The 17612-nt window shown below is 33.5% G+C and overlaps 2 protein-coding genes across 6 annotated transcripts in view; one reads left to right on the top strand and one right to left on the bottom strand.

The window, feature by feature from the left end:
* Positions 1-2498: 2498 nt before the first annotated feature.
* LOC110815276 (uncharacterized) lies at positions 2499-4192 on the bottom strand. Its single transcript, XM_022042980.2, has 3 exons — positions 3548-4192; positions 3265-3450; positions 2499-3168 (listed from the first exon to the last, which is right to left on the bottom strand). Exons 1-3 carry the CDS (start codon positions 4031-4033, stop codon positions 2884-2886), a joined length of 957 nt encoding a protein of 318 aa, XP_021898672.1. The 5' UTR covers positions 4034-4192; the 3' UTR covers positions 2499-2883.
* A 2983-nt stretch (positions 4193-7175) lies between these two features.
* Positions 7176-17612, top strand: part of LOC110815245 (serine/threonine-protein kinase STY46-like) — a 29274-nt gene continuing 18837 nt past the window's right edge. The window contains exons 1-4 of one of the 5 annotated variants that reach the window (XM_088206332.1): positions 7176-7707; positions 9001-9115; positions 16912-17018; positions 17210-17326. In XM_088206332.1, coding sequence (XP_088062458.1) covers positions 7526-7707; positions 9001-9115; positions 16912-17018; positions 17210-17326 — 521 coding nt within the window. In that variant the 5' untranslated portion in view covers positions 7176-7525. Of the gene's footprint in view, positions 7708-9000; positions 9116-9274; positions 9331-16911; positions 17019-17209; positions 17327-17612 lie in introns of those variants that run through there. The other 4 variants (XM_088206322.1, XM_088206326.1, XM_088206336.1 and 1 more) reach the window with 4 other exon arrangements.

The following is a 17612-nucleotide window of genomic DNA, read 5'->3' as shown; positions in this document are numbered from 1 at the left end:
AATTACCAAGTCTTCATACTCCGTTCGGTATAAGATAACGTTCACGGTAGGGTTTCCTATGTACCCGATCCATCCACCATCTCTCAAGATATCTAATAAGGCTGTCGTTCAATCTATTTATTTAATCACACAACTTTTCCGTTTTCCTTTAGTCTATATTTTTCAAATCAACCATGCTCACATAAGCAAACAAATATGCATCAAGGAGTGCAATCATATCTCAAATTTTCAATTAAACAGTAGTCACGTAAGACAGCAATTCATGCATTCAAACCATAAAATTGATAAATCAGATACTATCATGCTTTTAGACTGTAAAATAAATCAACAGAAATTAACAGAGAACAATTTTCGGTTCAGGCTCCATTAGCAATTCATAATTAATTATGCACATTTATTTAATTTGCATAAATACCATATTATTATTGATTTAGATTTCAATTATATAATAAGGAATAAGGTGAGGGATCCTTACTCGATTTGACACCCGAAAAGCAAAGCTATTTACTGCGCCTACGGACGGTCTCTAGGTTCCCTGAATTTTTATCCGGGAATCGAAACGCGCTAATAGTACCTACAAATATTTCAAATAAACCCAAAATCAGTCCCGGAGTCCACTTGACCAATTTTAGAATTCCGGCACGGCGGCGGTCCACCTCGGGTCGGCTGTTTTTAACTGTTTTTGGCTGAATTCGTATCTATCCTTGCGAGAAAATACGTTAAAAAGCCTCGATTGGTCCAAAAAATACAAAAAACCGAAACTCACCGGCGGCGAGGCTCTCCGGTGTGGCGGCTCCTCCGGCTCACGTTGCAGTTGAGTGTTTTACTCTGGTCAACCTATAGAGAAGGACACGGTGATCACAACGGTGGAAAAATTACACATAACGGGAATCGGGAATGGCCTCATCGGAGGTATTTTGTGAAATTCTCCGCGGCGCCGCCGCCGGGTTTCGCAGGTATTTTTTAGCCAATTGGCAGGTATTTTTACTCAAATTTGGCCATGGGTGAGCTTAAAATTGAATTTCGTGCAAAATAGAAAGTTTTTACCTTTTTTAGCTGTCGGAAAAGGTTCTGGTGCTGCAGCGGGTGGTGGTGGTCGGCTCCCCGGCGGCTGGGTCGTCTTCTCCGGCGATGGGTTATGGCGGCTAGGGTTATGGTTTGGTGCGGATTAAGATTATTTATGTCCATCCGCTTTTGATCTGTGACGTCCATCACATTTAATTTGAACCGTCCTATCGCGATTAAATAGAGAGTGAATCTAGGCCGTTTATCGCAATCCAATATGGGTCGTTCATCGCGATCCACTCTGTACCGTCCGATCGCATTCAAATCTGACTGTCCGATCGCGTGTGGGGAGGGAACGCATCTGGGCTGTCCGTGCGCGCGGGAACGGATCTAGGTCGTTCAATCGCGGGAACGTGGATCGCCCGCGTGGCGTCGCGTCAGCGTTCGCTGCCACATGATGCATCCTGACTCACCGAGCGTCTGATGTGGCGAAACTTTTCAAAATTACGTTTTGGTCTATATTTTCTGATATTTATTTCAAAAATACTCCTAGAACCCAAATTTTCACTTATTTTTTTAAAATTATTTTCAATTAAATTTTCCATTAATTTTATTTTATTTTTTACTCTAAAATAAAATAAAAATTTAAAAATTAAAAATTATTTTATTACATTTAAGATAAAATTCTAAATTACAAAAAAAAAAAATCGGGTGTTATAATTAATAATAAGTTAAAAAGATTAACTAAATTAAAAAATTTGAAAACTACATTATCAATTTGTCTAAAAATTGTGGCAAATAACAATTTAAACAAAAATTAATAGTTTATCGTTTAAATTATTATTTTTGTTTATATATATATATCGTTCTTATTGTAAATTTTGTAATAAAATTAAAAAATCAATAATAAAGTACTGAGAGTATATTATACAGCGCAATGTCAGTATGTATACATATTATTTTTATTTAATTTATTAAAATAGAAACTATTACACCTTGTTCTTAAAACAAGCTTTACCCCTTATTCCATTGATTAGATTATCATTTATTATGCAAGAGGTGCATGTGCAGTACATGGAATTGCTTCGCACAGGGACAAAAGACATCCATTCAGATGCTTAGGGATTATTGTTGTTGTTATTATTATAATTATTATTACTTTTATATATGCCACACTGTTGAATCACTATATTTATTTTATTAATTTCACTTTTTTTATATTTTAGTTCTAAACAAATTTTCATATGGTCAATGCTTTTTTATCTTATTATATAAGAATTTACATGCTCTTTTTTAAAATAAAATTTTAAAAAGTAAACATTTACAAATAAATCGGGTAAATTTATAAAATTTTAAAATAAAAATTATGTAAATCTACTTATAATTGACATATCAATAATATACCACTTTAAAATTAAAAATACCCATCAAAGGCTCAAATTTTATATAAAATAAACATTATTAAGTAACAAATTTGACGGCATAAGATAGAATTTATAAATGAATGAAATATAATTTAGATAATAGATTATTGACTTGTACATTAATATGAGTAAAAATAAAATAAAATTAAACAAAAGATAATGCAGATGATATGTCTCACACAAGGCACAAATAGAATCCCCGAATCCGATATGCTTTCTCACTATCCGGGCACTTGGGCAGCCAAAAACCTCCCACAACCGCGTTCTATCTATACTTTTTCTCTGCCCGAACAACTCAAAAAGCTGCCCGTCGAGCTGTATCTCATGATCTTCTATCTATTCTCATCTCATCTCCACTTTTCCCTCCGACAAAAGAACCCAAGGAAATAAGAATAATACTGTCACTGCCATAAAAGAAAATATGTCCATCATGTGATCTTAACTGAAATTTTTGTCAATCATAGGTGCAGGACTTCTTGAGTGAAATTGGGACATTGAGTTTCTTGGGATCGAAGGTTATATCGCACTCGATTCTCTTGTAGAATTTGGGCTTAACCAATTTACCCAACACATAAGCTCTGGATCTAACCACGAAACTCAATTTCAATGGCACCGGCAATGCGGTAGTGCCCGTTGAGCTGCTAAGACCTGCTCCACTTCCATATAAAGGGATTTTGTTTCCCATTACGTTCACGGCCACCGATCTGTGGCCTTTCCTTGATTGATAGAACTTCTTCATCTGCAGTACCCAATTGATCATATCAGATAATTGAAAGCCTGAATTCAGATATCTCAGTAATTAACAAGAAATGGCGTAGGGATATCTTAGACTTACGGTTCCCGAGCCTATAACGATTTGAGAATAGGATAGATCTAGCGGAGTTGATGTCACATGGACCCCAAAGAACGTGCCAGTGTTGCGATAGATCATTCTTACAGTCGAGTTCATTGTGATCATATCAGTGGCAACGCCTGTGAAATCTGACCCAGCTTGAATTTTGAATTGCTCAAACGTAATGCTCTGCCAAAATTAACCACAACCCATTTCACTATTCACTCCGTTAACACTTTAAAAAAAAAAAAAGTAGAGCAGAAAAAATACAAATCATCTAACCAACCTTCATAGTGATTTTGGGTTTCTGTGGCTTACTAGCACCCCAGAGAATCAAAGAGAAGAAAGAGAATAGCACAAAGAATCCGAGAAAAAAAGCGAGAATATAGCAGCGACGAGGGAGTCCCTTTCGACGCCCTTCTTCTTCGAGCAGGCCTTCTTCTTCGATCACAGCGCATTCCTTCCATTGTTTCTGGCCCTTCCTGTCGCCCCGAGATCCATCATTAGGGTTGATCTTGCGGGATCCGGGCTTCAATGAGCCGGAGAACCGACTGGAAGAGGACTCCCGCGAGTGGCGACCAACGGAAGAGTGCGAATGAGGAGGTGACCCCATGGGACTGAGCACCGGCGTCGAGTGAAACGACGTCGCTGTCTTCTCCCCATCGTGGGAGTCACGAGACGGGCTCTGCACATAGTAAACTGGTCGGCGAGGAGATCGCGTCGGCGAGGAGGGCGCCAGGCTCGTCACCTCCGAGTCCGTTTTAGCGTGCATCTTTCTGCACGGGCTTTGCCTTTTAGAGGGGAGAAACACTGAATTGTGTATCTACCAGAAGAAATACGCTACAGAGGCTTTGTTCTGCAACCTTTGGATGGTGACTTTATTTTTATGGAGTAGGAGGAAATAAGCTGTGGCTGTAGCTGTAGCTGTAGCTGTTTCATCACTGGAGACTAATTATATTTATCAAAATACGGTTTAGTAAGGGTTAATTAACACTTAATAGCAATAGTTATTCGGATAATTTATTTTACCTTTTTAGTTGAATAACTTGTGGGGATAATATTTCCTCGTCATCCAAGGTGAAATCAATTTAAGAACAACAAAAAAAAAGCGCCGACCATTCTTATTCATGTTAATAATTCTGAAAAAAAAAATAGTAATTTAACTTAATATTGTTTTAATCAAGCTTTAAATCTCGATTAAAAAATAAATTTAAGCTTAAATTAATATAATAATATTTGGGAGGAAGAAACTGGGAACAAGCTGTATAATGACACGACAGAGCACATTCCAGTTGGCACCGTTCCGTCTAGCATTTTGGCTGTGCTTCGCTTTCTTTTCAATTTCCCCTTTTTTAACTACAATTTAAAATTTTCTACACTCGCGCGAGTACCATATTTATTAAACTCGCGTAGGGTCTTTGGATTAGTTCGTTTAAATTTTTTATGCTAATAAAATATAGACGTACGTTGTATTTGGTTTAGATATAGGTCGAATAAAAATACTAATACTAGTATGTTTTAAATTTAAGCTAAATTAAGTTTAAAGTTTTAATTATATACAATAGGTAATACAATCTAAATATGATAAATATTTAAATAAAAGTAGTAATCATCAATTTTAAGTCTAAGTTAAATTATATGTTTTTGTAATTTATTTTTTACATGTAAGAATGGAGATGGTCATCCATCCTTGTTAATGCATACATATTAATCATATTCTAATATAATAAAAAATTACTTATACGGAAGTATAATTTGATTTAAATTAATAATTTTATATAGATAAAATGACATATCAATAATTTAATTAAATAATAATTGAATATATCATGAAAAATAATATGAATTTTTAAAATTTATTTTGTGTTATTTTTACTTTATTTATATTATAATTTTTTTAAGTATTTCTAATTTTTGTATTCTATATAATTTGTAAATGTTATAATTAATAAACTCTTATTTAATTATAAATATTATCATAACGTACAATATAACTAATAAATTATTAGTAAATTACACATAAACATACATAAGTTATTAGTATATATTACAACGTAAGTGTATAACATATCAATGTCTGTGTTATATCACAATTGTAAACATTTAATCCATTATGATTTATATCAATTCATATATTTAGTGTCTGATACTCTTTAATACTAAATGATATCTCAAATTTTTTATTTAATTTAAAAGAGTATATAGTTTTTTGTAAATTTTTAATTTGTATCATATTATAACAATATTTTGAAAAGTACAATAAAATATAAAATTATTGATGAGTAATGTTATAGCTAATTAGAGCTTATTATTTGATCCAGCATAAAACAATGATAATATATATATATATAGCTCAAATGCTTAGTTTGAGGTCTCAGCAACCCTAATGGCCAATAGATGATGCCCATTTAGTAACATAATTGATAGTGGAATAATAACTATAAAAATAAAAGTATTATCAATCATATTAAGTTTATCTCTCTAAGTTCATTGCTCATTTACATATTAAAATTATGAATTGATATGTCATATTTTTCAAAGTAAATTAAATTTTAAGATGATATAAAAATTATATGCACTTATATTTATTGTTGTCTTTCAAATAAAGTGAGTATACATGTGAAGACATGACTTCTCTTATTAAAATTACATACCTTGTTGAAGGGTTTTATTCGAGTTATTGACTGATATAATGTGATATATTTAGGTGAGCTTATAAAAATGTATAAAATCATAAATTTAGATGCAAATATTTGTTAACAGAGTTTGAGAATTGTTACGAGATTCTTAATGCTTATGATATTATTGATTATTTTGCATTATACTCGATTTTTTCTACTGCTAAAATTAAACAATAAATTTTGTATATAAATTTTAATTTTACAACAATATTTTTGTGATATATTAGAGTGTATTATTGTGATATTTTTAAATCACAAAATATAATATAATACGAGAAATAGATAAAATTTTTTAAAATAAAGAGATTGGATATTGTTACGAAGCTACGTCACTAACAATGAGAATAGAGAATAAATTTTTTTTGAGACTATAGGCAATTTTTGACACTAGAAAAGACATTGAGAGAAAAATAATAAAACATTAAATCTTTATTTTTAACAACTAAATCTTGAGATAGAGATTAATAACTACTTATTTTTTTATTATTTTTCACCACAAAATAATTTAAGGATTATTATTTTTTAAGTGTTGATAAATTAGAGGTTTACAGCTATGTAAAGACAAGTCAAGATGTTAATAGGTTAACAAATGCCATTATTTTTGTATTAACGACATTTAAAGAGAAAGATTAAATTAATTTAAAGTTTAAGGCAATAAAAAGTAATTAAATTATCCCTTAAATAATTATTTAAAAATAAAAGTAAAGTTGTTATGTAATCACTTATGAATGTGACAAAATAACTAACAATAAGAGCGTGTGAAATAAAATTACGAAATTGCCCATCCTAGAAATTTCTATGCGGACGCAATCCCTAGATTCTTTCACTTCTCATTTCGTCCGTTTCCAACACTATTAATATAATATTGTTTTTGCCCAACAAAATTTAAAAATACCGGTAAATTCAAAATTCACCATGGCTTCCCTTAGTACATTGCAATTGAGACCCAACTAGAGCCGAACAAGCAGGTGCCGCAGATAAAACACCATCCAATCAGCTAACGCCACGTATCCGAACAAACTCCATGTTCTCCCAAAATCTTGCACGTGGTGCAATTCCCGAATTTCAAATCCCTGTCAGCGTGTCATGGCCCGTATCGGAAACGCGTTTCGCGTTTCGCCAAGTAGTTCCGGGTTTCTTCGTTACGGGTAATTCAATGTGTTATCCAAGGGTATTCCTGTAACTTCACTTGCTTTCCTTTTTTCATAGACACCCAAAGCTCGTAACCCTATCCGTAATCCGCTTCACTTTTTATTAGTCGACAATAAAAAATAAAAAACAGACCTGCTAATCTCTCTCCCCATAATTCTCTTCCCAAACCTGATATTCGCCGAAGTCTTCTCCCTCTAACCTACCCTGTTCTTCTATGCTCCAGTGGCAACTAAAATGACGAATTTGCCCTCCAATGGCAACTCCTTTTGTCCTTGCAGATTCTAACTACAGTCAAAGATCCTCTCTGTTGATCTAAATTTTCTTTCTCGCATCTCTTCACTTGAAAAGCTTTCTCGCACTTCCTCTTCATTTTCCCTCCCTTCTTTCACTGTCCATTCATGTGACCAGCCTTGATCGAGCGAGAGAAGAGGATGGATTTGATCGAAGGAGTTGGAGAGAGTTCGTCACCGCCAAGAAGCTTTGGGAGTTTCAGCAGCTACGACGTGAGGAATGATGTGTATAATCGCTTGATCGAGAGCCGCAACGAGGAGGCTATGTGCAATCCCGAGTTCCGCGAGCAGTTAGATACTCACTTCAATCGATTGCCTTCTAGGTATTTTCATGTGTATAGATGTGTTGCGTGCATATTTATGTATGTTGTTAAGTCTCTATGTGCAGGAACAACTCTGCTTATTTTTCGTTTGAATTTTCCAATGTTTCGCAAAATCTGATATTTCATTATTTCTGTTAGAATTATCTTTGATTCTACGCGTACATGTGTATGCATGTTTGAATGTGTGCATGTGCAAGCATATGGACGTACACATTTTGTGCACAGTTGTGCAGCAGAGTGCATCTGCAATATGAGATTTTGTCAGCGATTTATGATTGCTGAATTTGGAATTTTGAGTGTGAGCATCATATTCAAGTTAGGTTGTACTGTTGAAATGGTATTCCCTGTTTTGTTCTGCTTTTATTGTTTCTATTCTTCTTTTATTTGTCTTGGTGTTTCATCCTGGGCAAATGGATTGCACATCTTATTCTCTCATAACATTGTTTTTTCTCTAATGTTTTTTTCTACCGTTAGGTCGTCGAATAGGATAAGATTATCGGTTCAGATAGTGGTCCTGGCAATTTTGAGGAATCTGAATATCTTTTAACATAGCCTTTTTTCTTTTCATGTTAAAAATGTTGTTTCTCTGATTTGTGCTTCATCTAACCAAAGTTAGCTTCATTTTGTTTCTAGGACATGGGCTGCTTCTAAAAAAGATTAGAGAGAATAGAATCCAACATCAGAATCTAGAATAAATTTGTTGATATTTTTGGTGTCTTTTTCTGTTTTAGTGCAAAAAATTAATGAGGCAGATTCAGGTGCAATTTGTACCCTCTCATGCATCTATAAGATTTTGCTGAATTTCTTTTAGATGTTGTTCTCTTTGTGTTAATTTGGATTTCAGTTTTCGTGTCTTCAATTTTGATCCTAATGAGCATTTTCTGTCAAACAAGTGAGTAGACGGCTAGCTAGAAATTGATCTGTAAAGAAGATATGGTTTTGCACTGGGCACAGCCCATTTTCCTGAGTTGATTAAATAGTTTTTTTTTTTTTGCTTATTTGTATCAGTTATATACCCTCTCATTTATTTAAAAAAAAATGTTATATACCCTCTCATGCATCTATAACATTTTGCTGAATTTTTTTTTTGATGTTGTTTGATCTTTGTGTTCATTTGGATTTCAGTTTTAGTGCTTTCAATTTTGATCCTAATGAGAATTTTCTGTCAAACATTTCTGTAAATATATGGCTGGCCAGATATTTGATCAGTACAGAAGATATAGTTTTGCATTGGACACAGCCCCATTTTCCTTGGTTGATTAAAATAGTTTTCCCTTTGCTTATTTGTATCAGTTATATACTTGATGTTAACATGGATAGAGTGGAAGATGTTTTGTTGCATCAAAAACTTCTTGCATCGGCAAGAGACCCTGAGAAGCGGCCTGTTTACCATATCCGTTTCTTGGAGGTACTACCTTCAATTTCATCTGATTTTAACCTTTGTTGCAAACTAAAATGTCTTAGAAGAAAAACATATTGATTTTGATTTATTTGTTATGAACAGTCTTTATGTTGGAGTTTTAACAACATGAGGGTGCATATTTTTTTTTTTTTTTTGCTTTATTAGGGATTCTGGAACATCCGAGTATCTGATCTCAGGAAATATAGTAGAAAGTTGATGTGGTGAGGGGAGGAAGATACAATGTGCTGGTTAACTTGATAATGATGATTAAAGCATATTTGTTATAGTCTTGTATGCTGAATCAGCTTGTAACACAGTGGAGCATGTGAATATAGTGTCAATTAAAGGTTTAAATTTCTATATGATGACTCCCAAGTTGGCAAGCGAACTTAAATAAAACAACTTGGAAAATATGTTGGTTGTGTGACTCTGTCACTAAAGCATATGAGTGTTGCAGGGCTTAGGTTTGAAAGCATGAGTATGTCTTGACATAATGAGATATAAGCGTACTTGGGATAATGTGAGCATGATATGACATTCCACTAAGATGGTATGTGCATGTTCATGGAATTGGAAGAGCCTGTTATTATAATTGAGCTTAGTATTTTTGAATTATAAAATCCCACTTGGAAATATTGCTGTGCTTAGTCATGAGTGTTTCAATGTTATAGTTGTCCATTAAACAAAAATGAGAAGTTCACTTGGCAGTTTTCTCTGAATTTTGCGTTGCTTATTAATTAAAGTGGAGAGGAAGACCAGACATTGAATTATCAAATTTTCTTCTTGAAGTCATCTCTTGAGGGGTTTATGAACTCTGTTCACCTTCCACTAGTGTCCGTCTCCATTAGTTTGAAAGAAGAAAGTGACAGAAAATGCCATGAGAAATTTTCTCTTTAAGACACATGGTTTAGAGATGAAGTCGTACCTAATTACAGAGGTTAGTTTGTAATTCATCCTGTACAAAATAAAGTGGATAGAGTACACATGAGCAGTTGAGAATAAGAAATTATACTTCACACAATTAGTTATTGTAGGAATTTGACATCTTGTAGAAGTCCAATTTCTATATACATTGGTATCTTCAGAGAAATCTCCTTATAAAGTAAATTCATAGTCGACTTTTGTAATTGGAAGATGTTTTCCTTTTATGGGACTTATCTATATTTTTTTCTATTAAAATTCTCTGTAGTTTTCTCTTATATATATCTATTTGTTGTAAATTAACTATCATAAGTAAAAATTTAACTAACAGAAAATTTAATTACAAATTTTATGGTATTAGAGCAAGATTTTTGTACTCAAAAATGTTTTTTTTTTCACTCTCTTACTAATGACCAAATACGGAATGATTACAATAAAAATCAGTACCTCTCTGAAGTCACATCTCGGTTTGATAAAAAACACTAGAATAAAAAACTATTTATATTCCAATTACTAGGCACAAGCTAAATGGAAGCAATTATATTCAGTGGTCTTAATCGGTCAAGATGTTTATTTGCGGAGGAGGAAAAGAATACCTCATCGGACAACTGAGCACCAAAGACTCAATTCCAAACTTGAAAGTCTGAGGCTAATTTAATCATGTTGTGGTTAATTAACTCAATGACAAATGATATTGATGAAAATTTCTTGTTGTATGGAAAGACACATGAAATCTAAGAAGTGGACAAAGAGTTCTACATGAGCAAAGAAAATACATCAAATTTTTTTGCTGTTGAATATAGGTTGCGCGACCTGTGGCAAGGAGATATATCCGTAACCTAGTAATTACGGTATGCTCACTCGTCAACGACAACGACTTAATGTACTTGAGGAACTTGTTTGGAGTTATCTAGATGATGCAAAACAGTATGGAGAAATTTTAGAAAGAAAAAGAATTTTCAAATTTCTCATAGGATTCAATAAAAATCTAGATGGACTCTAAGAAAGAATGCTTAGAATGGAATCGTTACGTGGTATTTCTGAGGTGTTTTTCGAAGTAAGGAGAGAAATAAGCATAAAAAGGATAATATTGGGAGATAGATTCACAAGTCCTGCTACTGAGCAAAATTCTTCTTTGGTTGCCTAAAGCCATCATCCCAACTCTGACACTCGATAAAGAAAAGGAAGGCATTGGTGTGATCATTATGGAAAACTAGGTAATATTTGAGACAATTGCTAGAAAATTCATGGGAAATCAACTAATTTAAAGATTACAAAATCAGCCACTGAGAAAGAAAGTAAGGCAAATCATGACTCATTAATGAAATTGTCTCCATTAGGGAATCATACCTATTTAGTAAAGATCAGGTAAATGCCCCCCAAAAAATATTCCTTCATCAAAATTCCATTAATAACAAGATGGGATTTGGGGCAACAACCCAAAAATGTAATTCTTTTAGTGCTTGTAATGCTATTTCAGGAAACTAAGATACTTTGGTCATTGACTAAGATGCATCCGACCACATGACATAAAATAAAACATTATATCAAGAATATAATCCTTACAAAGAGAACCTCACAGCAAAAATAACAGAGTATCTCATTAAAAAGTGGGCGGAATAGGTGATTTCCCAATATCAAAGGAGTTAACCTTAAAGGGAGTACTTCATGTACCTAACATGAATTACAACTTGTTATCAGTAAGCAAACTTACCTCAAACTCATGTGAGTTTCAGGATTTGGATTCGAGGAGGACGATTGACAATACTAAAGTGTATTCCTGACTCTTTCTCTTCAAGGATAATGTGTCTTTTAGGAGACAATCCCATAATGTAGTATGTGTTGAGTCTCAAGACAGTCAATTTTACTAAGAAAATTTTAATACAATTATGTTATTATATTACCAATTGGGATACCCAAACATTGTATACTTTCAAAAATTGTTTTTTTCTTTATTAAGAAATAAAAATTCAAAACATTTTCTGGATTTACTGGAGAGAAGATTAGCTGGTTGGAAGATGAACTTTCTTTCTAAAGGGGGGAGGCTCACTTTAATAAAAAGTACTATCTCAAATCTACCAGTGTACTTCCTTTCATTACTCATAGTCTTGACTAGCATTGCTGCAAGAGGAAGTATCGCTTGCTTAGGTGGGAGGAGGGAAAAAGCCCATGAGGGCTGGGGGCCTGGGTTTAAGATCAATTAGGGAGATGAACACTGCCTTACAAGGAAAATGGCTTTGGAGGTTTACCAAGGAGGAAGGAAAATTGTGGAGAAGAGTTGTCTAGGCCAGGTGGGGGTTTTTCACAGAAAGGCAGATTTAGACCTTATGGGTTGAGTATGTGGAGAAAAATCAGAAAGGGCTATAGGAAATTTGCCGAGTGCTTGAATTGGAAATTGGGCAGTGGTGACAGAATCAGATTTTGGGAAGATAATTGGATGGCCGACTCCAAATTAAAGGATCGTGTCCCTTCTATTTTTGCAATCGCTACGAATAAGAAGGCCTACGTGAATGAGGTGTATCTGAGTTCTGGTACGGGTGGGATTGGTGTGTACAGGTAGGAAGAAACCTGAAGGACTGGGAGTTGGAAGAGTATTGCAGTTTGCTTAAATCACTGGCCGGCCTCAGCCTGGGGAACGAGAAGGATGAAAGAATATGGAAGCTGAGCAAAGATGGGATTTTTTCTGTGTCCTCTTACTACAAGCATTTAATTGGTCAGGGGATTGGGGAGGTTGGCTGTTTTTCACATAAACAAATCTGGAAACTGAATGCTCCACCTAGAGTGGCTTTTTTTGCATGGGAAGCTGCTAGAGAGTGCATTTTAACTGTTGATATGCTTAGAAGGAGGGGAAATATTCTGATTAATAGATGCTTCTTGTGCAAACAAGAGGAGGAGACTTGTAATCATATCTTGCTGTAGTGCCCTGCTGCCTATGACATTTGGTCTATGGTTTACAAATTATTGGGTTTAAACTGGGTTGTGGTTGGGAGTGTGAGGGAGGGGTTGTGGGCTTGGGATGGGGTGTGTAAAAAGAACACAAATTGTTGTGGTTAATTTCACTTTTTATTTTTTGGGTGGTTTGGAAGGAAAGAAACTTGAGAGCTTTTGAGGGTATTGAGAAAGATTTTACTGCTATTAGAGATACTTGGATCCATTCTTTTGATTCTATGATTTTGGGTCATGATATTAGGGAGCTCGAGGATTTTGGAGCTGTCTTTGATCTTTTGATTGACTTGTAATTACTTGTATATGGGTGTATTCACTTGGTATTTTGTTAATAATACTCTTACTTTATTTAAAAAAAAAATCAAAATATTTTCATTGTGAAGTATGTCAATTTTTAAAACATATTAGTACTATATATCCCAAGTTGCCCTACAAAGCCTGCAAACACTTTTTATGGTATATAATGATGTTTGGAGACCATTTAAAATCAACAATATTATTGACAGTAGATGTTCTATATCCTTTATAAATGAGCTATTTATCATGAAAGAAAAATCAAAAGTTAGCCATACATTTAGAAATTTCAATAACATGGTTCAAACTTAGTTCCAGACAAAAATACGAGTGTTGAAGATGGACAATGCAAAATGATACTTTGAAAAAGAATTGGGTATGTGTCTTGAAAAAGAGAGAATTGTTTACCAAAGTTCGTGTGTTGGTACTCCTGAACAAAATACAATAGTCGAAAATAGGAATAGAAATCTCTTAGAAGTTGCTTGGTCCCTCTTGTTCACAACTCAAGATCCAAAATCTTTTTGGGGAAAAGCTGTTCTAACTGCAACTTACTTTATCAATAGAATGTCTCGATTGGTGCTTGACTTTCAAGCATCCTACCAAGTTATGCTCAATTACTCTCCTCCCACTCAACTTCTATCTACTCTACCTATCAAAGTCTTTAGTTGTTTAGCTTTTGTTCACATACATAACCATCACAAAAGAAAATTATACCCCGTACAAATAAAATGTAATTTTTGTTGGGTGTTCATCAAACCAATTGTGATATAAGTATTACTTACCAATCACCCGGAAATTCTAAAACTCCATGGATGTCATCTTTCATGAAAACCAATTATACTATAAGATTGGTATTCAGAGGGAGAAGAATATATAAGAAACCCAAGGGAGCCTACCACTAAATATCTTCATCCTCATCAAACTAAACCTGTTCAGTTTCCAAAGCACATAGATCGAGATGAGAGACATGGACTTGAACCTACTTATTAGAATAAAAAACTTGAACTTCGGGTCTATACCAGAAGGAACAAGAAACAAGAAGAGAAAGAGTTACAACTACTTGATCAGAGTCATGAATCAAATCCGGATTCATATCTAGCATAATTGAATACTTCATGTGATTCAAGTTCAAATCTTTCCTTTGACAATCTGTATGATGAGAGACTTATTACTGTAATAAAACAAAGAAGAGTATGCATCGACCATCTGGTTCACAATTTTGTTTTATGCAAGAGTCTGTCATAAATTTCTTAGGCATTTGTTAGCAATATTGATTAAATACAAATACTAATGATAGTACATAAAACACATTAAAAGTACACGGGTAGAAAGTTGTAATCATGGAGGAAATCTAAGTTGTAGAAAAGAATGAGACTTGAGAAATAGCAGAATTATTATATGAGAATCCCTAATCAATTGTAAATGTGTGTTCACGATCAAGTATATTATTGATGATAGTATCAACAGATTCAAAGCTCGATTAGTAGACAAAGACTTTACAAACCAATGACAAAACTTAACATGATCCGGAGACTAATGTCTCTGGCTATCAATTTGGATTGCCCACTATTCTAACTAGATGTGAAGAATACTTATTTAATAGAGAACTAGAGGAAGAAGTTTATCTAGAGATACCACATGACTTTAGAAGTCAAATCACTAACAACAAGGTTTGTAGACTCAAAGAGTTCTTATATGTACTCAAACTATCTCCAAGAGTGTGGTTCGACAAATTATTAAGACATTCAAGAGGTTTGAATATAATCAATGCTAATTAGATTATACTATGTTTGTCAAGTAGGATCCTTTAGGAAAAAGGGCAATCTTCATTGTGTATATAGATGATGTAACAACTACAAGGGATGACACAGAGTAGGCACTTACACTAAAAAATGTCTTAACTAAAGAATTTGAGATTGAACATATAGAAAATCTCAAATAATTCTTGGAAATGGAAATTGTTGGGTCAAGAAAAGGAATTCAGTTTCTTAATGAAAATATAGTTGGATCCTCTAAAAGAGACTGGAATGCTTGGATGCAAGTCCATAGACATGTCCATGGATTGCAACATTAAATTGAGAAAAAAATTGACGGTGTTCTAGTTAACAAAGAAAGATACCAATATTTAGTGAGTATATTAATTTATCTATCACATACCAAATCAAGTATTGGTTCTGCCGTCAGTGTGGTAAATCAGTTCATGAATAACCAATTGAAGAACTTATAGAGACAGTGTTTTAGATTCTCAAGTATAAAAAGACAACTGGACAAAAACAATTTTTTAAGAAAAACAAAAGCCAAGAAATTAAAATACATATTGATGTAGACTGTACATATGTTTCGAGAAACCTAGTTACTTGGAAAACAAAAAGTAGTTAGTGGTATCAAGAAGTAGTGCTGATGCTAAGTTTAAAGTTTTAATATATGGTATATGTCAAAGAATGTAGCTACAAAGGTTATTGGGTGAGTTGAGAATTTCCTCTTTAGAGTCTGTACAAATGTTATATGACGATCAATTCACAATAAGAATAGTAAACAACTCAGTTCATCATGATTGAACTAAGTATGTAAAGATTAATAGACACTTTGTTAAAGAGAAGATAGAGTTAGGAGCACTATCCATGGGGCATATTCAATCTTGCCATCAGACAACGGATATTTTTACCAAGGCATTACCTATAAAAACTTTTGAAAAATTGAGTTCCAAGAGGTTAGTTCAATATCTTCAAACCGGCTTGAGGGGGAGTATAGAAATCCAACTTCTTGTAGAAGTTCAATTCATGCACATATTCTTATCTTTAGGAAAATTTTTCTATAAAGCATAATTATAATTGACTTTTATAACTGAAAGATCTTTTTTTTATGGGATTGATTTATATTTAGTTTTCTATTAATTTTTTTAAAATATTTTTCTATACATATCCAGTTGTGTTGTAAATCAAATATCATGAATAAAAATTTAATAAATAAAAAATTTAATTACAACTTTCACCTATTGTCCCATGAAAATCTGATTATTTGTCTCTTTTAAAGATGACAACTGGCATGAATATCAATTATATAATTTTCATTTACTTCTTTGTATTTGTCAAGATGAAGACTGACATGAATATAATTATCTTCTTGACTTTTGATCTTTTGGTATTAACATTAAAAGAAGAAAGTTCAGCTTCTGTTCTGATTTCCAATGTAGCTTGTATTGGTCTCAACCTGGATATAATTCCATATAGTGAAATATCCTAATAATGTTGGATGTCATGAAAATACTGATTCTTAGTCTGGATCCTTCAGAAAATGAATGTTTAAGAGAGATAGAAGCACTCGAAAGTAGACGATCACTTGTATTGAACAGTTTTATCTGAGTCTAGGTAACACATGTTTGGTGTTATGGAACTCTTAAAACTTTTAATTTTGATACACGTGGCTTCGTTCCTGTTATTGAGTGATACCTTGAAGCTTTCTGAAGTTCTTGGTAATTCATTACTCCTTGGGTTGTTGTGCACCTAACTTGGGTTGTTGTGCACCTATCTTGCTCTTAAAGAAAGAAAAAAAGAAAATCTCATAAGAATATGCACCTCTCAACTTGTTTGGTTTTACTCAATTCTGTCTATTCTTTTGCATTTCTGTGCAATGCTGGGTAGAATATTTGCATCAAAGCTGATGTTGATGGTGATCCTCAATTTGAAAATACTGTTTCTACCATAAGGCCATGTCGCGAGGCAGATGGAGTCATGCCATCGCATAAGAGGTACCTTATGTTCAATTTTTAATATGCTTGAATGCTACATTTGTTATTTGGTGCTCTATGACTGGTCCACTTTACACAAGTACATAGACAAACACACACAGAGGGCGAAATAAGGTGGCAGTGCTGTTTGGGTTCTATATGTGAAAGTTTTTTGGTATCTTATTTACATTTTTTTTTTGTTTTCTCAATAGTACCAGGGATTATGCTATTGACTTTGAACCATGCTCCAAGCTTGAGGACCTAAACTTGAATGTTAGAAAGAATGTGAAGGACACAGAAGAGATAAACCTAATAGACATTTCGAAAAGGTAATTTCACAGCAAAAGCTACTTGCATGCTTAAGTTTCTGTATCTATTTTATTGTGAAAGATGGAATTTGTAAATATTTAATTTAGCTGTAGTTGGGGAATATTTTCATAATATTCCTTGGTAATAGCAGAGTTTACTTCGAAGTAATGCCTTGATCTGTTGTGTCTCTCAAAAATTCTGTTCTGTTCCTTTTCCCCGTTGGCCATTTGAAAAAATTATCTTTCCCATTCTTTATCAATGATCATTTTTTTTTCTTTTTCTGTTGGGATGTGGAACAATGGTTTG

The sequence above is a fragment of the Carica papaya genome, chromosome 1 (genome assembly GCF_054855325.1).
Source record: "Carica papaya isolate Zhongbai chromosome 1, ASM5485532v1, whole genome shotgun sequence".
NCBI lineage: Eukaryota > Viridiplantae > Streptophyta > Magnoliopsida > Brassicales > Caricaceae > Carica > Carica papaya.
This window is presented reverse-complemented; position numbering and strand designations above follow the sequence as displayed.